The sequence below is a fragment of the Elephantulus edwardii genome, unplaced genomic scaffold, assembly GCF_000299155.1.
Source record: "Elephantulus edwardii isolate Elephantulus edwardi_28Jun2011 unplaced genomic scaffold, EleEdw1.0 scaffold00052, whole genome shotgun sequence".
NCBI lineage: Eukaryota > Metazoa > Chordata > Mammalia > Macroscelidea > Macroscelididae > Elephantulus > Elephantulus edwardii.
Window position 1 is genome coordinate 10,997,873 of NW_006399802.1, and position 14,116 is coordinate 11,011,988.

At 41.6% G+C, this 14,116-nt stretch overlaps 1 protein-coding gene across 2 annotated transcripts in view; it reads right to left on the bottom strand.

The window, feature by feature from the left end:
- The window catches only part of ABCA1 (ATP-binding cassette, sub-family A (ABC1), member 1), a 166,645-nt gene that overhangs the window by 25,821 nt on the left and 126,708 nt on the right, over positions 1–14,116 (bottom strand). For both annotated transcript variants that reach the window (XM_006886906.1, XM_006886907.1), the window contains 8 exons: positions 14,002–14,050; positions 13,701–13,814; positions 12,470–12,618; positions 6,718–6,842; positions 5,223–5,321; positions 4,045–4,234; positions 2,593–2,687; positions 999–1,031 (listed from right to left, as the gene is read on the bottom strand). In XM_006886906.1, coding sequence (XP_006886968.1) covers positions 999–1,031; positions 2,593–2,687; positions 4,045–4,234; positions 5,223–5,321; positions 6,718–6,842; positions 12,470–12,618; positions 13,701–13,814; positions 14,002–14,050 — 854 coding nt within the window. The remainder of the gene's footprint in view (positions 1–998; positions 1,032–2,592; positions 2,688–4,044; positions 4,235–5,222; positions 5,322–6,717; positions 6,843–12,469; positions 12,619–13,700; positions 13,815–14,001; positions 14,051–14,116) is intronic.

Below are 14,116 nucleotides of genomic sequence, written 5' to 3' on the forward strand. Positions count from 1 at the left end.
CTTCTCTCTCTCTCTCTCCCACTCCCTCTCCTTCTCCCTCTCCCCCTCCTGCAAGATTCCCAGGTAGTAAATCACATAAGAGGAGAATGCCCATCTTCCTCTTGAGGAGTTGTTGGTGGATTTGAACCTCTAAGGAGGTACAACCTTCAGTTTGGCAGTCCAACACTCTATGGGCTTTGCCACCTGAGCTCCCTCATTAAGATTCACTGCCTCAAAAATCCAATGGCAGGTCACCATGATCTGGAATTGACTTGGTGGCAGCACTGGGATTAGTTTGGCTTGGGTCTCCCTAGCTTAAGGACCACTGTTAAGGGCTTTATCAATTTTTCTCATAGTTCCATGAATCCTTGCCACCTGGGGAAAAATCGAGGAGGAAATGTGCAAAGCAGTGACTGGAAGTCAAGGTCTGAGGTCCCTTGAGGCAACTGTATGAGCCATTTCATTCCCAAGATGAACAAAATTACTTCAAGGAGTCTTCTTTCTTTTTTTATTCCTTAATTCTACCTGCCTCATCAAAACCCAGAGAGACAGATAAGTGGGTTGCAAAGAAATGGAAATCGATCATTTCAGTGTTAGTCTCCTCATTAATCTTGAGACCTTCTTGGCCTTGTGTCAGAGGCCTGAAAAACTCTGAGTCTCTAAGACTCCTTGGGAATCTTATTTGGGGTAAAAGTATAACTATGTTAGGTATTCCCTGACAATATTCTACTTCTTGTGAAGTCCCTAATAACCCACAAGAGATTCTGAAATCTCCTCAAGGAAATCAATTTGCCAAATATTTTAGAAGCTGCTGAAGTGGCAGCCAGACGACAACAAACACCAAAAACACCACCCTTGACTAAAATCCCAAGACACATCTTATATTTCTCAGTGAATTGACACTCGACAGTGAGTGACAACAGTCCCTAAACCAACACCTTTTCTCCATCCACATTTCTGCATCAAAATTATACTCTTAAACCAGAAGAGCCAACCAAACTAAAAGAACAAAAACTTACCGAAATTCATTCACCCAGACCTTGTTCTTTAAGCTAAAAAAGCCAAAGAAAAAGAAAGTGAAAATCAGTTCAAAGACAGCATTAATCCCTTTCTTGATATTGCAAAAAGAATAAATACCTAGTTAAGGACACACAAAGGGACATAAATCAGCTTATGCTTAAAGAGACATGATAGGATCATATCAACTGAAAGAAGCCCTAATCAGTATGTCCTTTCTTCTTCTGATAGTAAAAAACATTATTTATATAAGAACCTTGCCTTGGATTTAACTAATCTGAATACTACCTTACAAACCAAGATACATATGGCCATTTGCAACATTAGATTGAAAAGAAGTACAGCTGTCGTATTTTAAGATTTCTGTATTTGTTTATTTTTATTCGTTTTGCTGGAGGGGCTACGTTATTAACTTTATGAGTATGTACATCACAACTAAAAATAAATTTACTGGAATTCATTTGAAAAGTAAACAGGAGAAACATGAATCTTGAAGATTCAAATTCATTGGCTATTAATTTGATAAAACTGATGACCTAAGCCAAGAAGGCTATCCAAGAAAAAGGAGGAATGACAACAAATTGAGTGTCTATTTTGTTCTTAGCACTGTTTGAGCTACTTTTTATTTACTCTTCACAGTGCGCTTATGAATTAGGCTTGGTTCTTATTTTTTCCTATTGGGTTTTCAATGAAAGTTTACAGAAAGGCTGGGTTTTCGTTTGTTCATTGGTGGCACGTTCTCCTCACTCCCCTTCCTTCCCCCTCCCTCATTCACTTTCTAATGCACTTCTTGCTCCAGATTGTTAAATGTCGTATGTATAATGCCTGATTATGCATTCCTTTCAGACAGTCCTCTCCTTCATCTGTTCCTATTCACCATCTGCCCACTCTTTTCCTGTTATCTGCCCCTCGTAAGGTGTCTGGTTTGGGGTTTTGTTTTAATTCAAAGCAAATGATGACTGAGGGCATATAGAGTGGCCCTGTTTCTTCTTTAAGAACCAAATGGAATGATCTTTCAATGCACACTTGTCATTTAAATTTACTAAGACTGGCTAACGGCGAAGCCAAGCTAAGCAAGCTGAAAAGGAAGAAGTCGGAACTCGAGCATCAGTTAAGGATTCCACTGTGCCGTGATGATTCAGGAAGCTCCACGGAGCCCAAGGCAAGGCAGGCTGCTGCTGAGCCCAGGCCTCTCTCTAGGACGTCCCCTAATATCCGCCCATAGCAGAGCATCCAAGACAGATTTCAATTCACCCTCACAACAAACCGAAAAACAACACTATTATCACATGATAGAAATCTGGCTTTTTTTTAAAAAAAAAAAAAAAAAAAGCAAACTCCTAGTTGTCCCAGCCAAGCAGTCAATAAGTGACAGGATTCAAATTTGAATCCAGATTTATTTGTGTTCTTGTCTTTTAAGCTGACGTGCAATCCCTCTCATGATTTATTTTTGTTTGACAGACTAGCTTAAATTTCCAGGAGACACTAATAAGGCCAAACACGATGTTTCTCCCACTATTCCATCCCATAATTTTTAAACCTTCAGTTCTTCGACATCACTAATGAGGAAGGAAACCAAGGTTATTCAATATTCACCTTTTGGCTATAATCTGCATGTATGTCTTCACCAGATAATCGGAAATGTTTCTTCCCGTCAGATTCTGAAGAATATCTTCAGTATTCTGTTTCCTCTGTCACCATACAAAAAGTAAACACGAGCGTCATTATAGAGAAATGGAACAGAGAATATCTCAAGACTTGTAGTGACATATGCCCTTCGAGCATGTCACTGAAGCCTTGACCACAAGTCTCAGGCACCACTGCCAGCCACCCAGAAGCAAGGCCTGCTTCATGCTGTCCTTGGTACTGGCCATTCACTATGCCCAGCCAAGGTCTTCACTGGAAAGATATTCTACACAAATAAACACCACAGAGTGAAATATGGTTATTTATAGTTATAAAAGGTTTTTAAGGAGAAGAGTCTTTGATCATGTCTAGTGAATTCTTTTATTCACTGGAGTTATACTGAGAAACAGATTAGCTGGAACTAGGACATCTTTGAGTCCTCAAATTCATTTAGAATTGACAATTCTTGATCTACAGCCTGATGACTATAAAGAAACAGTAACATCAATAAGGCTCTGCCTCAAATTATTCTCGGGAAAAAATTAGGATGTCTTCCCAAAATCAGTGGTCAGGGTTGACTGAAGTTTACTGATTCAACCTCCAGGATTCATCCATGAGGACAAAGGCGCAGGGACAGAGACTGATCTGCCCACCAGCTCATATGTACGAAGTCAGGTCCTCTTCCTGGAACACTACCGTGATGGGAGAGGCCACCGTATTTCTGTCCCAAGCCAATTTCCTACAATATTTCATTTCTGTTTTAACTCAAACAAGTAAGTGATCCATGCTGGTATAGTGCTACTGCTGTAAAATGGGACTGATATTGGGATTGGGGGATCCTAGGAGAAGAGAGGATAAATAATGTATACTGCATTGAAACAGATGAGGGAGAGAATTGTTTAAAAGGAATATAGCATTAGGTATTATTTCCATGACCAGATTACAGAAAAACAAATGCATATTAAAGTGGACAGTGGACTTGGGGAGGCAGGGGATTGTATAACAATGAAATAATTTTTTTTCCTTCAAAGAGAAAAATGTACTGGGGAGGAGATGGGCAGGGAGGAAAATGTGCAACAATGAATGAATGGGGAAAAAAATAAAATGGAAAGAATATGCTGTAAAAACTGTATGTTGCACTTAAAAAATCATTAATAAGAAAAACATTTAATTTATAAAAAAAAAAAAAAGAAAAAAAGACAATGGGGGTAAAAAAAAAATGGAGAAACAGGCTAAGCTCCCTCAGATATCAAACAATGATCCAGGCCTCTACCCCTCAAAGGCTTGCCATGCTTCCCATCTGACAAGAATCAAGATCACAATGGAAAAAAGCCCAACTGCAATGGTATTTCAGACATCTCAGCTCTCTAAGCAGAGGCGGCCCGCCCTCATCTGCTCAGGTGTTCTCTGATGGTGACTCACCTGTGGAGGAGGCAGGCCTCCTGCCCCTGGGGGGCACACAGGCAGCATCTTCTTGATTTTGTCATTGCTACATTGGCAGGCAGGTGAGGGGTTCTCCATCGTCCAGTTCCCCTTTTGGAAGAGGTCCTTGATGGTCTGGGGAACAGGGGCAGTGGTCCACTCCTCCTCCCCCACCAAGCAGGGTTTGTATCTGCAAAGGGAAGTTACCAAGGATCACCAGGAGGACCAGCTATTTTCTTCTCTCCAGAACACAGGATTAATGAGTATCAACCAAAAAAAACATTTTCTCTATCCCTTTATAACGTCACAAGGACAAATGTAGTCTCATCCAACTGATCCCCTATCAGTCTTATAAGCTTGAAAAATCATTTACAGTAAGGTTTCTATAATTCAACCGTATTTAATGCTCACATATGGAATACCATTCGATCCAATTTACCAGCACACTGCAACTCACCCATTTGTTTGCTGGACAAAGATACACTGAGCATCCATTATATAGAGGACACCTATCTGGGAGTATGTGGTGAAGAGGACAAGGAACCTATCGCACTTCACTTACAATGATGCCCCAGGATGTCTTAGTCTACACACTTAAAATCATTATGAGTACTTCTCGTAATTTATTTATGCATTGCCAATTTTAGAAATAAACGTATTTTGAAGATAAATATATGCAACTCTAAAAATAGAAAATACCCAGTTTTATGGCATTATATGTCATCTTATTACAGTAAAATATTTGAGGAGCTAAACGTCAAATTACAGATAATGGCAGCCTGTCATGGCTAATTCACAGGGAGGGGGTCGGAGGGAGAAAGAGACAGAAAGAGAGAGAGAGACAGACAGAGAGAGAGAGAGAGAGAGAAGAGCATTTGATCAGGCATGTAAAGTCATGTAAATTAAATATTAGTATTTTCAAACCATAAATAGGCATCTGCAATGATTAGCTTTGAAGAATTTTAGTGGCCTCACCAGAATTTGTTCCTAGATAGTTTAGTATGCTACTAAATTGACTTTTTTATGTGCTCTTAAAAATGAAAAATGACTCAAAGGTCAATTGAAAGCAGTCAAAATGTGGAATGCAGCAGACATGTGCAGGGTATACATGATCAAACCAAGTAAAAGGAGTTAAGAAGCCAGCGACTTAGGGAGCATGTGGATAAACTGGAACTTACGGGATTGGATTTCCTTCCATACATCGGGTTCCGAAGCCAGGGTCTCCAGTGAGGGCATTCAAGAGTTCCTGGGTGCTCATATCTTCCGGAGCATCATTACTGTGGGAACATGAGATGCAGCTGCTTAGTAATTCATGAAAACCAGGATTCAGAAGATGTAAGTGTTCTTCTTAACTGAACATGAAATATATACTATGTGCCAAAGTATTTCAACAAGAGGACTACTGTGAAAATAAAAAAGATAGAAAAGGAAATTTGCAAAATAGTCAATGCAGTCATACCAGCAGGTGTGAAAACTTGGGCACTTTTAAAAAGGTACCGTTTTTAATTTTGTATTGAAAATGTCATTTTGTGAGGGTCCAGCCTTTAACATACAAAACATGTGTTAACTGACTATACTTTAGTCAGTTTTCTGACCACGAATAGGCTAATAATAGTGGTTAAGTTTTTCACCAACAATGAATGAATGGAAATCCAAAGTCTCTGTAAATTTTCATTGAAATTAATAATTAAAAAAAAGTTTTCCACATGGATTTTCAATTGTACAAGATGTCTACAGCACCAACCCTGCATTGTTCAAGGGTTATATTTATGTACATGTACACATACATATATATTTTTTAAAAATACATTTTATTACAAAGTTAGTAAGAATTGAGATTTCAAAAGTACTTCCAAAATTATCTACCAGACATAGACAACTAGAATTTTTCCAGAAAGAGGAGGCAGATATAATTGGCTGATGTTTTTCTTTGACAACCAGTTAATATAAACAAGGATGGACATAGGTCACAACACAAAACAAGCCACGTCCCCATCCCTGGGCAATATAGGGTCAGAAGCTGGGGAAATGACAGAACAAAATAAGAAGAAAGCATTAAGTTTAGAAAAAATATTAACAAAGAAAAAAAAAAAACTTCCCCTCTGTATCACTGACACACTTTGTATCCAGAGATCTGCAAATCTGACAGAAGGGAGAAAATACCTTCCTGACAAGAAATGAGACCTAGAAATTCCTCAGTCCTTTTATTTGAAGTGCTGGCCTGTTACAGAGCAGGGGATGTTTCTGTCTAAAGAACAAACACTGGCTAATACCCACAAACCACAAGAAGATATAATAAATACACAAATTGTACTGTTCAGAAAAGAAAGCATGAAGCTACTGGTGGTGTTATGATTTAACAATGTATTGAAGAAGTCTTATGACTGAACTATAAAGTAAAAGCACAGCTATGGAGTCCAAATGTATTATAACCTACCTGTAGACTTTAGCATGTCAGGTTATTTTACCTTGACATATGCTTATTCTTGGTATCAGTAGTATAAAGTGTTCAAATGAAGCAACCTAGGCCTATTATTTCAGGTTTGATCACTGTGGCTCTTTGTGTCTCTGTGGGAGCTTTCTGCATCTCTTCCTGGTCCTCAGCACAGTGACCCCCTTAACCTGCCCGAGCTCTCCTTTCTCCATGGGTGCAGAGCGCATGCATGTACCCACCTGACAAACGTGTACTGCTCATTGTACATCCAGGGCTGAAGTTCCAGGCTAGGGTACTTGCCAAAGGGTGGCACAATCAAGCTGAACACCAGGGCAATGCACACAAACACAGCTGGCAACACAATCTATACCCAGGATGGGGCAGGGGTGAGAGAGAGAGAGACAGCCAAAGAAAGGCTTATGTTAGAAAAGGGGCAAAAGGACATGGTACTACACGTCCAGTTAGCTTCTCAGACCTCATAGCACAGGACTGAGAAAAGAGGACTCCTTATCATGTTCTCCCAAAGGCTTTCATTTAAAAAAAAATTGATACACAGCAAATCATACACCAATCTATAATTTCTACATGTACAATTTAATGACATCTCTTCTTATTGCTGCAGATAAAGACAGACCAGTTGCCATGCCTCAAAGTTGTTGCAAACTTTTGCACTACAATGAATAATTGTTGCTGTTGTTGTTGTTAAGTGCCCTCGAGTCGCAGGCGACTCATAGCGACCCTATGAAGGAGAGTCCTCAACGGGCTGGCTGCCTTTCATCCTCTCTCCAGGTTCACAGGGTTTCTGGAGGCAAGCTATTATGGAAGTGGATGCCACTCCTCCTTCCAACAATGAATTAGGAGGCAGAATTAAAACCAAGAACCCAAAATGATAACCACTGAGTCAATTCCAGCTTAAACCCTACAGAAGAGAGGCGAGCTTCCCACAGGGTTTCTAAAGCGATAATCTCTACAGGCAGAGATGGCCACACTTTTCTCCTTATTGTTGTTATTTGCCATAGAGTTGCTTGTAACTCATAGTGACGCTATGTACAAGGGCCCTAAACCCTGCTCTGTGCCAACCTTATTGTCTCAGACACACCTACCCCATTGCCCCAGTCACTGAATCAACCCATCTCATCGAGGGTCTTCCCCTCCTGCACTGTCCCTCGATCCTCCCAAACATAATGTGCTCTCCAAGGACCAGTCCCTCCTTACAACATGTCCAAAGTATGTCAGACGAAGCTTCAGAATCCTTGCCTCCAAAGAGCAGCCTGATTTCTCCTTCTACAGGACGATCCTAGCAGAACTGTTGGCCTAGCAATCCATAGTATATTCAACACTCTTCTCCAGCACCAAAGATCTATCATTCCTAGTTATTATCCAGTTCAATGATGCATAGCAAGCAACTGCGAAGACTATGGCCTGTATTAGGTGCACCTTAGTCTCCAAACTGACGCTGTTGCTTTTCAGTACTCCGGAGAGGTCCCTGACATCCCACTTTCCCAGTGTAATTTATCTCTTAATTTCCTGGCTGCTGGTACCAAGAGTGTCAATTATGGAGCCAAGCAAACTGAAGCTGTTAACAATCTCAATCTCTTAACCTTCCCTGATGCTGTCAATTGGCCCAGTGGTGAGAACCTTTGTTTTCTGGATGTTGAGCTTCTCCTACTCTTATAAAATCTTTTGACGAGCAGCTACATGCTTAAGCACCACAACACCAGGGCTCCTCAGGAGACAGAACAGAAGCACTAACAATGATGTCCCATGAAACCATGGCCCCGAACCTCCAAACAAAGGGACTAACTCCCTGAAGGTGTTCACTTGTATATAAATGGACTCGGCAGCCACCAGGTTTTCTGTCACTGCTGTAAATACATAACATCTGCTAATTCAACTTTTTATGTGTGCAACCTGTTGACAGCAATCAGAATTATCAGTTGCTCAACCCTACACTTAATCAGTGTGATTTTTTTTTCCTTCCCCATTTAATACTCTTTGGCTCCTCTCCACTGCCTTGTTAATATGTCAATTCCAACTCAGAATGACCCTACAGAACAGAGCACAACTGCCTCACAAGCTTAGCAAGATGACAAATCATTACAGAAGACTCACCTTTCTCCTGTGAAGTGGAAGGTGAGTTCAAACTAGCAGGATTTAGAGAGCCATCCATGCCTTAACCACTGTATAACCAGGGCTCCTTCCCACTCTCAGTAATTACTAACCAACTTTGGTCTCTGGACATTTATTTGCTTGTCTTTGTATGTGATGTCACACGATGGTGTCCTTTTGTGATGGCGATTGAGTAGATCTTTAAGCGCCATCCACATTGCCATACATTCAGCCCTCATTCCTCCTACCTACTGTTTCACTGTATGTTTTTTAATACTGCATTTTTTTGCCCTTTTTTCCCATTATTTTTTTTCTTTCATGGATGTACTTTAACTTGCTTTATCATGTTCATTTGCCTAGGTCATTGTTTCTTTGTGCATACTGTAATTTTTAGTTGGAGCACCGGAATTTCTGAAGGTGTTCAATTTCTCAGTTGTCCCCAGTATTTGGTGGGTTTTTGCCTGAACTGTTTTCTGCAAAGAAAAGTAGGAAGATCTCGTGGCTTAGTGGTAAGGAATTTTGCCTCCCAAACACAAAGGCACATGGTCCAAATCCACCAACTATTCCACAGGAGAAAGATAGGCAGTATCTTCTCATGTGATTTACTGCCTCTGAAAGCCACTGGAGGGTCAGCTAGGAGTCAGTTCCAACTGAACGGCACTCAGCATCTTACTCCTCGATGCTCTTAGGTGGATAGAGCCTCCAGAGCTTACTATTTCATAGATGGTCACTCCTCCTTGACTGATCTGATTTGGGAGTTCCAGATTTTGTTTTTCAACTGTGGTCAGTCTCTCCTCCAGCTAAACCACCACTCAGATAAGACACCATGTACTTATGAGTCTTAAGATTTAAAAAGTATATAATGTACTAATGAATCTGCTCACCAGAGGGCGCAGTCCTTTCTCTGGTTTGTGAAACCCTGGTTTTAGCAGGAAAAACTCGGTGAGCCAGTTTTGAAGTTGGGTGTTACCATCCAGTTTTGCTCCTTCCCTGCTTAGTGGGGGCTACTTCTATCTGATCTACCATTCAGGGAAGCACAGGTTTTCCACAGGAAGGGCTGGAACTTCCCAGAAGGATGTCCGAAGAGGTCTTGGTTTCGGAAACCCAGTGACACTGTGGTATTTACAGGGGAGCAGTTTCCAATTGGGTGACGCACTCTACCGTTAAGGAACCTTCAATAGGAGTTCTAATCAGTCCAGACCCTAATAGTCATCAGGTGAGGGAAGGGCGGTCATACTTTAAGGAGACCCCTAGGGAGGTCTGCCTTGTTGCTCTCTGAGCCAGCCCAACAGTCTCCCAGCTCTGTGTACCACATGCCGACCTTCTATTTAGCACACTGTGGTCTATTAGCAGTGCTTACTGTTAGCAGGCAGCAGACAGGTTCTAACTGTTCTCCAGGATAGTAGTATGTGTTGGTTTCTGAGGCCTGGACTACAGGCTATGCAGGAAGGGAGGTACAGTACTGACCATGGGCACAGCCTTCACTAAAGAGACTTCTGGAGCAATCTGGTCCAGCCTGGCAACAACAGTTAGCAGGCAAATGAATCTGGTCAGACTCTCATTCAGGTCTGACTAACCCTGATTCCCAGGGAGGTCTGTCTTATTTGTATCAATGGACAGAGCTAAGAGGTACACAAGAAGGCAGGTAAAGGTGCTGACTATGAGAGAAGACTTCCCTGCAGGGCCCTTCTGGAGGAATTCATAGCAGGCCTGCCAGTGACAGTGTCCAGGTGCCTCCAAGACCTGACTGGTAACTGGTATGTAATGGAGCTTTGAGAATAAAGCTTCTTCCCTCTATGACTGTTCTGGAAGTTGGACAACAGAAGACCTGGGGCCATGGCTACTCGGCAGAGGCGCTAAGGTGAAAACTTTACAGAGTAAACAGTGGTCACATGCCAGAACGTTGGGCTCTGCCCATCTTCCCCATGAAGACCCGAGATAAGACAGCACTAGGTCTGGAGGCCAGCACAGCTCTGAGAAAGGCAGGGACACAGGCTGAATAAGCCCTGTTCCCAGAGTGAGAGACCTGAGGCCTGGCGCTGTTTCCAGGGCAGTCACCTTCCCTGTAGCCTAAGGAGGTGTTTTTTGTTGTTTTTTATTTTGTTGTTGTTCATTTGTTTCATTTTTTTTTTCTATTTTTTTAATCCTAGGACAGAGCCTAGATGACCCATTCCATTCTCACACTGGTAATACCAGCCCTACAGCCATGGTACACGGGAAAGCAACAGTGGTCATGGTATCTTATGGTCACCTCAGAAAGTATAATTACCTTTGAACCTCTACAAACTTCCCATCCATATCTTCTCTAAGAATCACTTGTGCATACTTTCCAGGTAAACTTCAAGCTAGTCCAATTAATTGTTGAGAAATACATACTTTAAAAAACGATGCCTCTGGTTCTATTATTCTAGGATACTAATGCACAAAATTATCATTGTTATGTGCCATCGAGTCAGTTGCGACACTAACGACTCTATGTACAACAGGTCTGAACCCTGCTCTATCCTGGGGAAACCTCATTGTCTCTGACACACCTACTCCCATTACCCCAGTTACTGAGTCAATGCATCTCATACAGGGTCTTCTTCTCTCATGCTGTCCTTCTATCCTTCGAAGCATGCTGTCCCTCTCCAAGGACTGGTCTCTCCTTGCTACATGCCTAAAGTATGTCAGACAGCACTTCACTAGTTAGTTAATAAATCTATAGGAGGGTACTGTAGTGAGAATTACCTCATCTCATTATCATTCTAATCCTAAGTAAAGCTTACTGCCATGGAGTCAATTCTAACTGAGCATTCTTGTAAGACAGAGTAAACTGCTCTGTAGGGTTTCCAAGGTTATAAATCTTTAAAGGTACAGAATGCTGATTTAAAGGGAAAGCGACTCTTTCTTGCACAAAGTCACTGCTGAGGTTGAAGCTCTAAACTTTTTGGCTAACTGCCAAATGCCTTAACCACAGTGCCACAGGCCCTCCTAAGAACCCCAAGTACTCGTAATCATTATCGCCAATGTGCAAGCAGAGAGATCAAGGCCCAGAGAGATTAAGTAATCGGCCCAATGGGGCACAATTTCTAAGTAGCAAAGTCAGAGTTCAAACTGCAAGCTGTCTTCAAACGGAGGCTCTTCCCATCACCACCACAGTCTGTGAGAAAGAATCTCTATAGGTCTTGGCTCTATCCTTCCTCAGTTTAGAAAGTAATTTCTTCTCTCCTGCTGTTTTTGTAGACTGTTGAGTCAGAACCAACCCATAGCTGACCCTCCGGTGGGTTTTCAGAAGCAGTTAATAGCACAAGAGGAGACTGTCCATCCTTCTCCCATGCAGAGCAGCTGGTAGACTCGAATCACATGCCTTCAGGATTTCAACGCAGCTTCTTGCCATTAGGCCAAATACAAACTCTGACAACCAAGCAAGAGCCTATCAAGCCTTCTCTCTTTTCCCATTATATCCTAATCTCTCTACCTATCTTTTCTGTCTGCAGTTAAACTTCAACTTAGTTGAAAAATCAAGCTCCCAATAAATGCATATGTTAAGTGTACCTCATCACATTTTTCAAGTTATAAAAGTTATATTTGCCTACCTAGTTTTTCTACACATTGTCCTTGTTCATTCTCTTCTACAATTAAAATGAACATAAAAATATTTTTTAATTCTAATTAACAATCCTAATTACAGGTAATACTGCTATGCCCATTTTGCAGGTGAGAAATCAAACCCAGAGAAGTAAGTTGCCTGTGAGCACACAACTAGAAGAGGCAGAAACATGGGTAAGCTTGTCTCAACATCCACCTCCTAACAGTGATGCCCCCTCTTGCCTTCGCAGACAGGCAGCCTGCAGCCCATCCATGAGACTTAAGCTCTGGGCCTTTGCCACTAATTCTCACCTGAGCAAAGAAGCCCTTCCGGCTTCTCTTGGCAATCAGCAGCCTCTTCCACAAAAGGGCCACAAACTGCTGCTGTGTGAGCTTCCAGCCCTTCACTTGGTAGGAACCTTTGCCATCCATTCCACTGAGCAGGTCTGTCTCTCTGGATTCTGCAAAAAGGCAACACAAAGGGTCACCAATTATCTGAGACATATTTCCACACTGTCATGCCCCAACCTCTTAATGCCTTCATCAACCAGCCTGAGGGCTTGCATTTGAAGTAAAATACATCTTAGATGTGAAGGGCTTTCATGACAAAGCCACACTCCAAAATCCTTAGGACCTAAGACATCCAGTGGCAGAAGCCTCAGCCTTTCAGCTTTTGTCTGATAAGAGGAGAAAATTAAGGGTTTTGAGGCAAATGAAAGATGTGTCCACACATAAGTCCCTCTGTCATAAAAATGTCATCTGTCATTCAGATGAAGCGAGTTAGGCTCAGTCCTCTATAAGGAATTTTATGAAATAAGTTGCATATGTATGCCAACTTGCTTGAGAACATATACCACCAAATTGTTTCTGATTCTGGTTTTGGCTAAAAAAAGACCACTTTAAATGATCTCTAAATACTGTCAGTGAACATAGGAGATATACATTCATTTGACAAGTGACTGAGATGGCATGAACGATTTTGCTTCCTAAAATTTTTATAGAAGTCCTTGTCTTAAAGCTTGGGCATTTTATCAATACTTATTAGATTTCTTGCTCCCTTTCTCCATCCCAATCAAACACAGACACACAAATCCCAAATATCTAAGGTCAATGGCAGAGTCAGAATCCCAAATATCTAAGTCCAATGGCAGAGTTAACCTCACTAACAAATTCACCTCTCTGACACTCTCAAAATCATTCATCTTTGCAATCCTTAAACTTCTCGTAAGCTTAACAAACAAGGACTTTCCAGAAAAGAAAACAAATAAATGGGTCCCCAGGAGTGAAAAATCCTCTTCTATGTGTCTCTTGAAGAGAAGATCTCAGTCTAATGACAGAAGAGATGAGAAGAGACTCTTCTCTCACATGTGGCCAATGTGTACAACTCTGGAAAAAGCAAAGTGACTGTTCTCCTTTTTCTTATTTCCCTTTGTAGTCTGTAGGGACCTATCATCCTGGCTCAACGCCACCAAAACAAATACCTGGGAAGAACCTGGATGAATTCACTTTCAAATAATGATGAGTAGATCATGTCTGAACCAACCTGGGTCGATGTCGGAATCATTGGGATCCATGGCATCGTCCTCTGTGAATGGGTGAAGACAGCTCTGCCTATCTCCAAAGGCTCGTCTATTCCGTCTTGCTGGCAAAGTGCCATCTGAGGGCCAAGGAAAGAAATGCTACATCTTACTTTATCTGTAAAAAACCAAGCCCTCCCCATGTGATGCAAACCTAGTCACTGCAAAGGAGAATGGAATAGAATGAATCAAAGAGAATCCCGAGTGGTCTCTCGCAGCCTGCTGGGGGCACTACCGAGCAAGAGGGTACCAATCTTTGAGGGTTACCTGAGGTCTCTGCATCCACTCCACTGTCTTCCGCCACTTTGAGAAATATCTGAAAAGAAGAAGCAGGCAAGAACATTACAAGCACTAACATTAGGAGAGTAGCCATTATTACCAT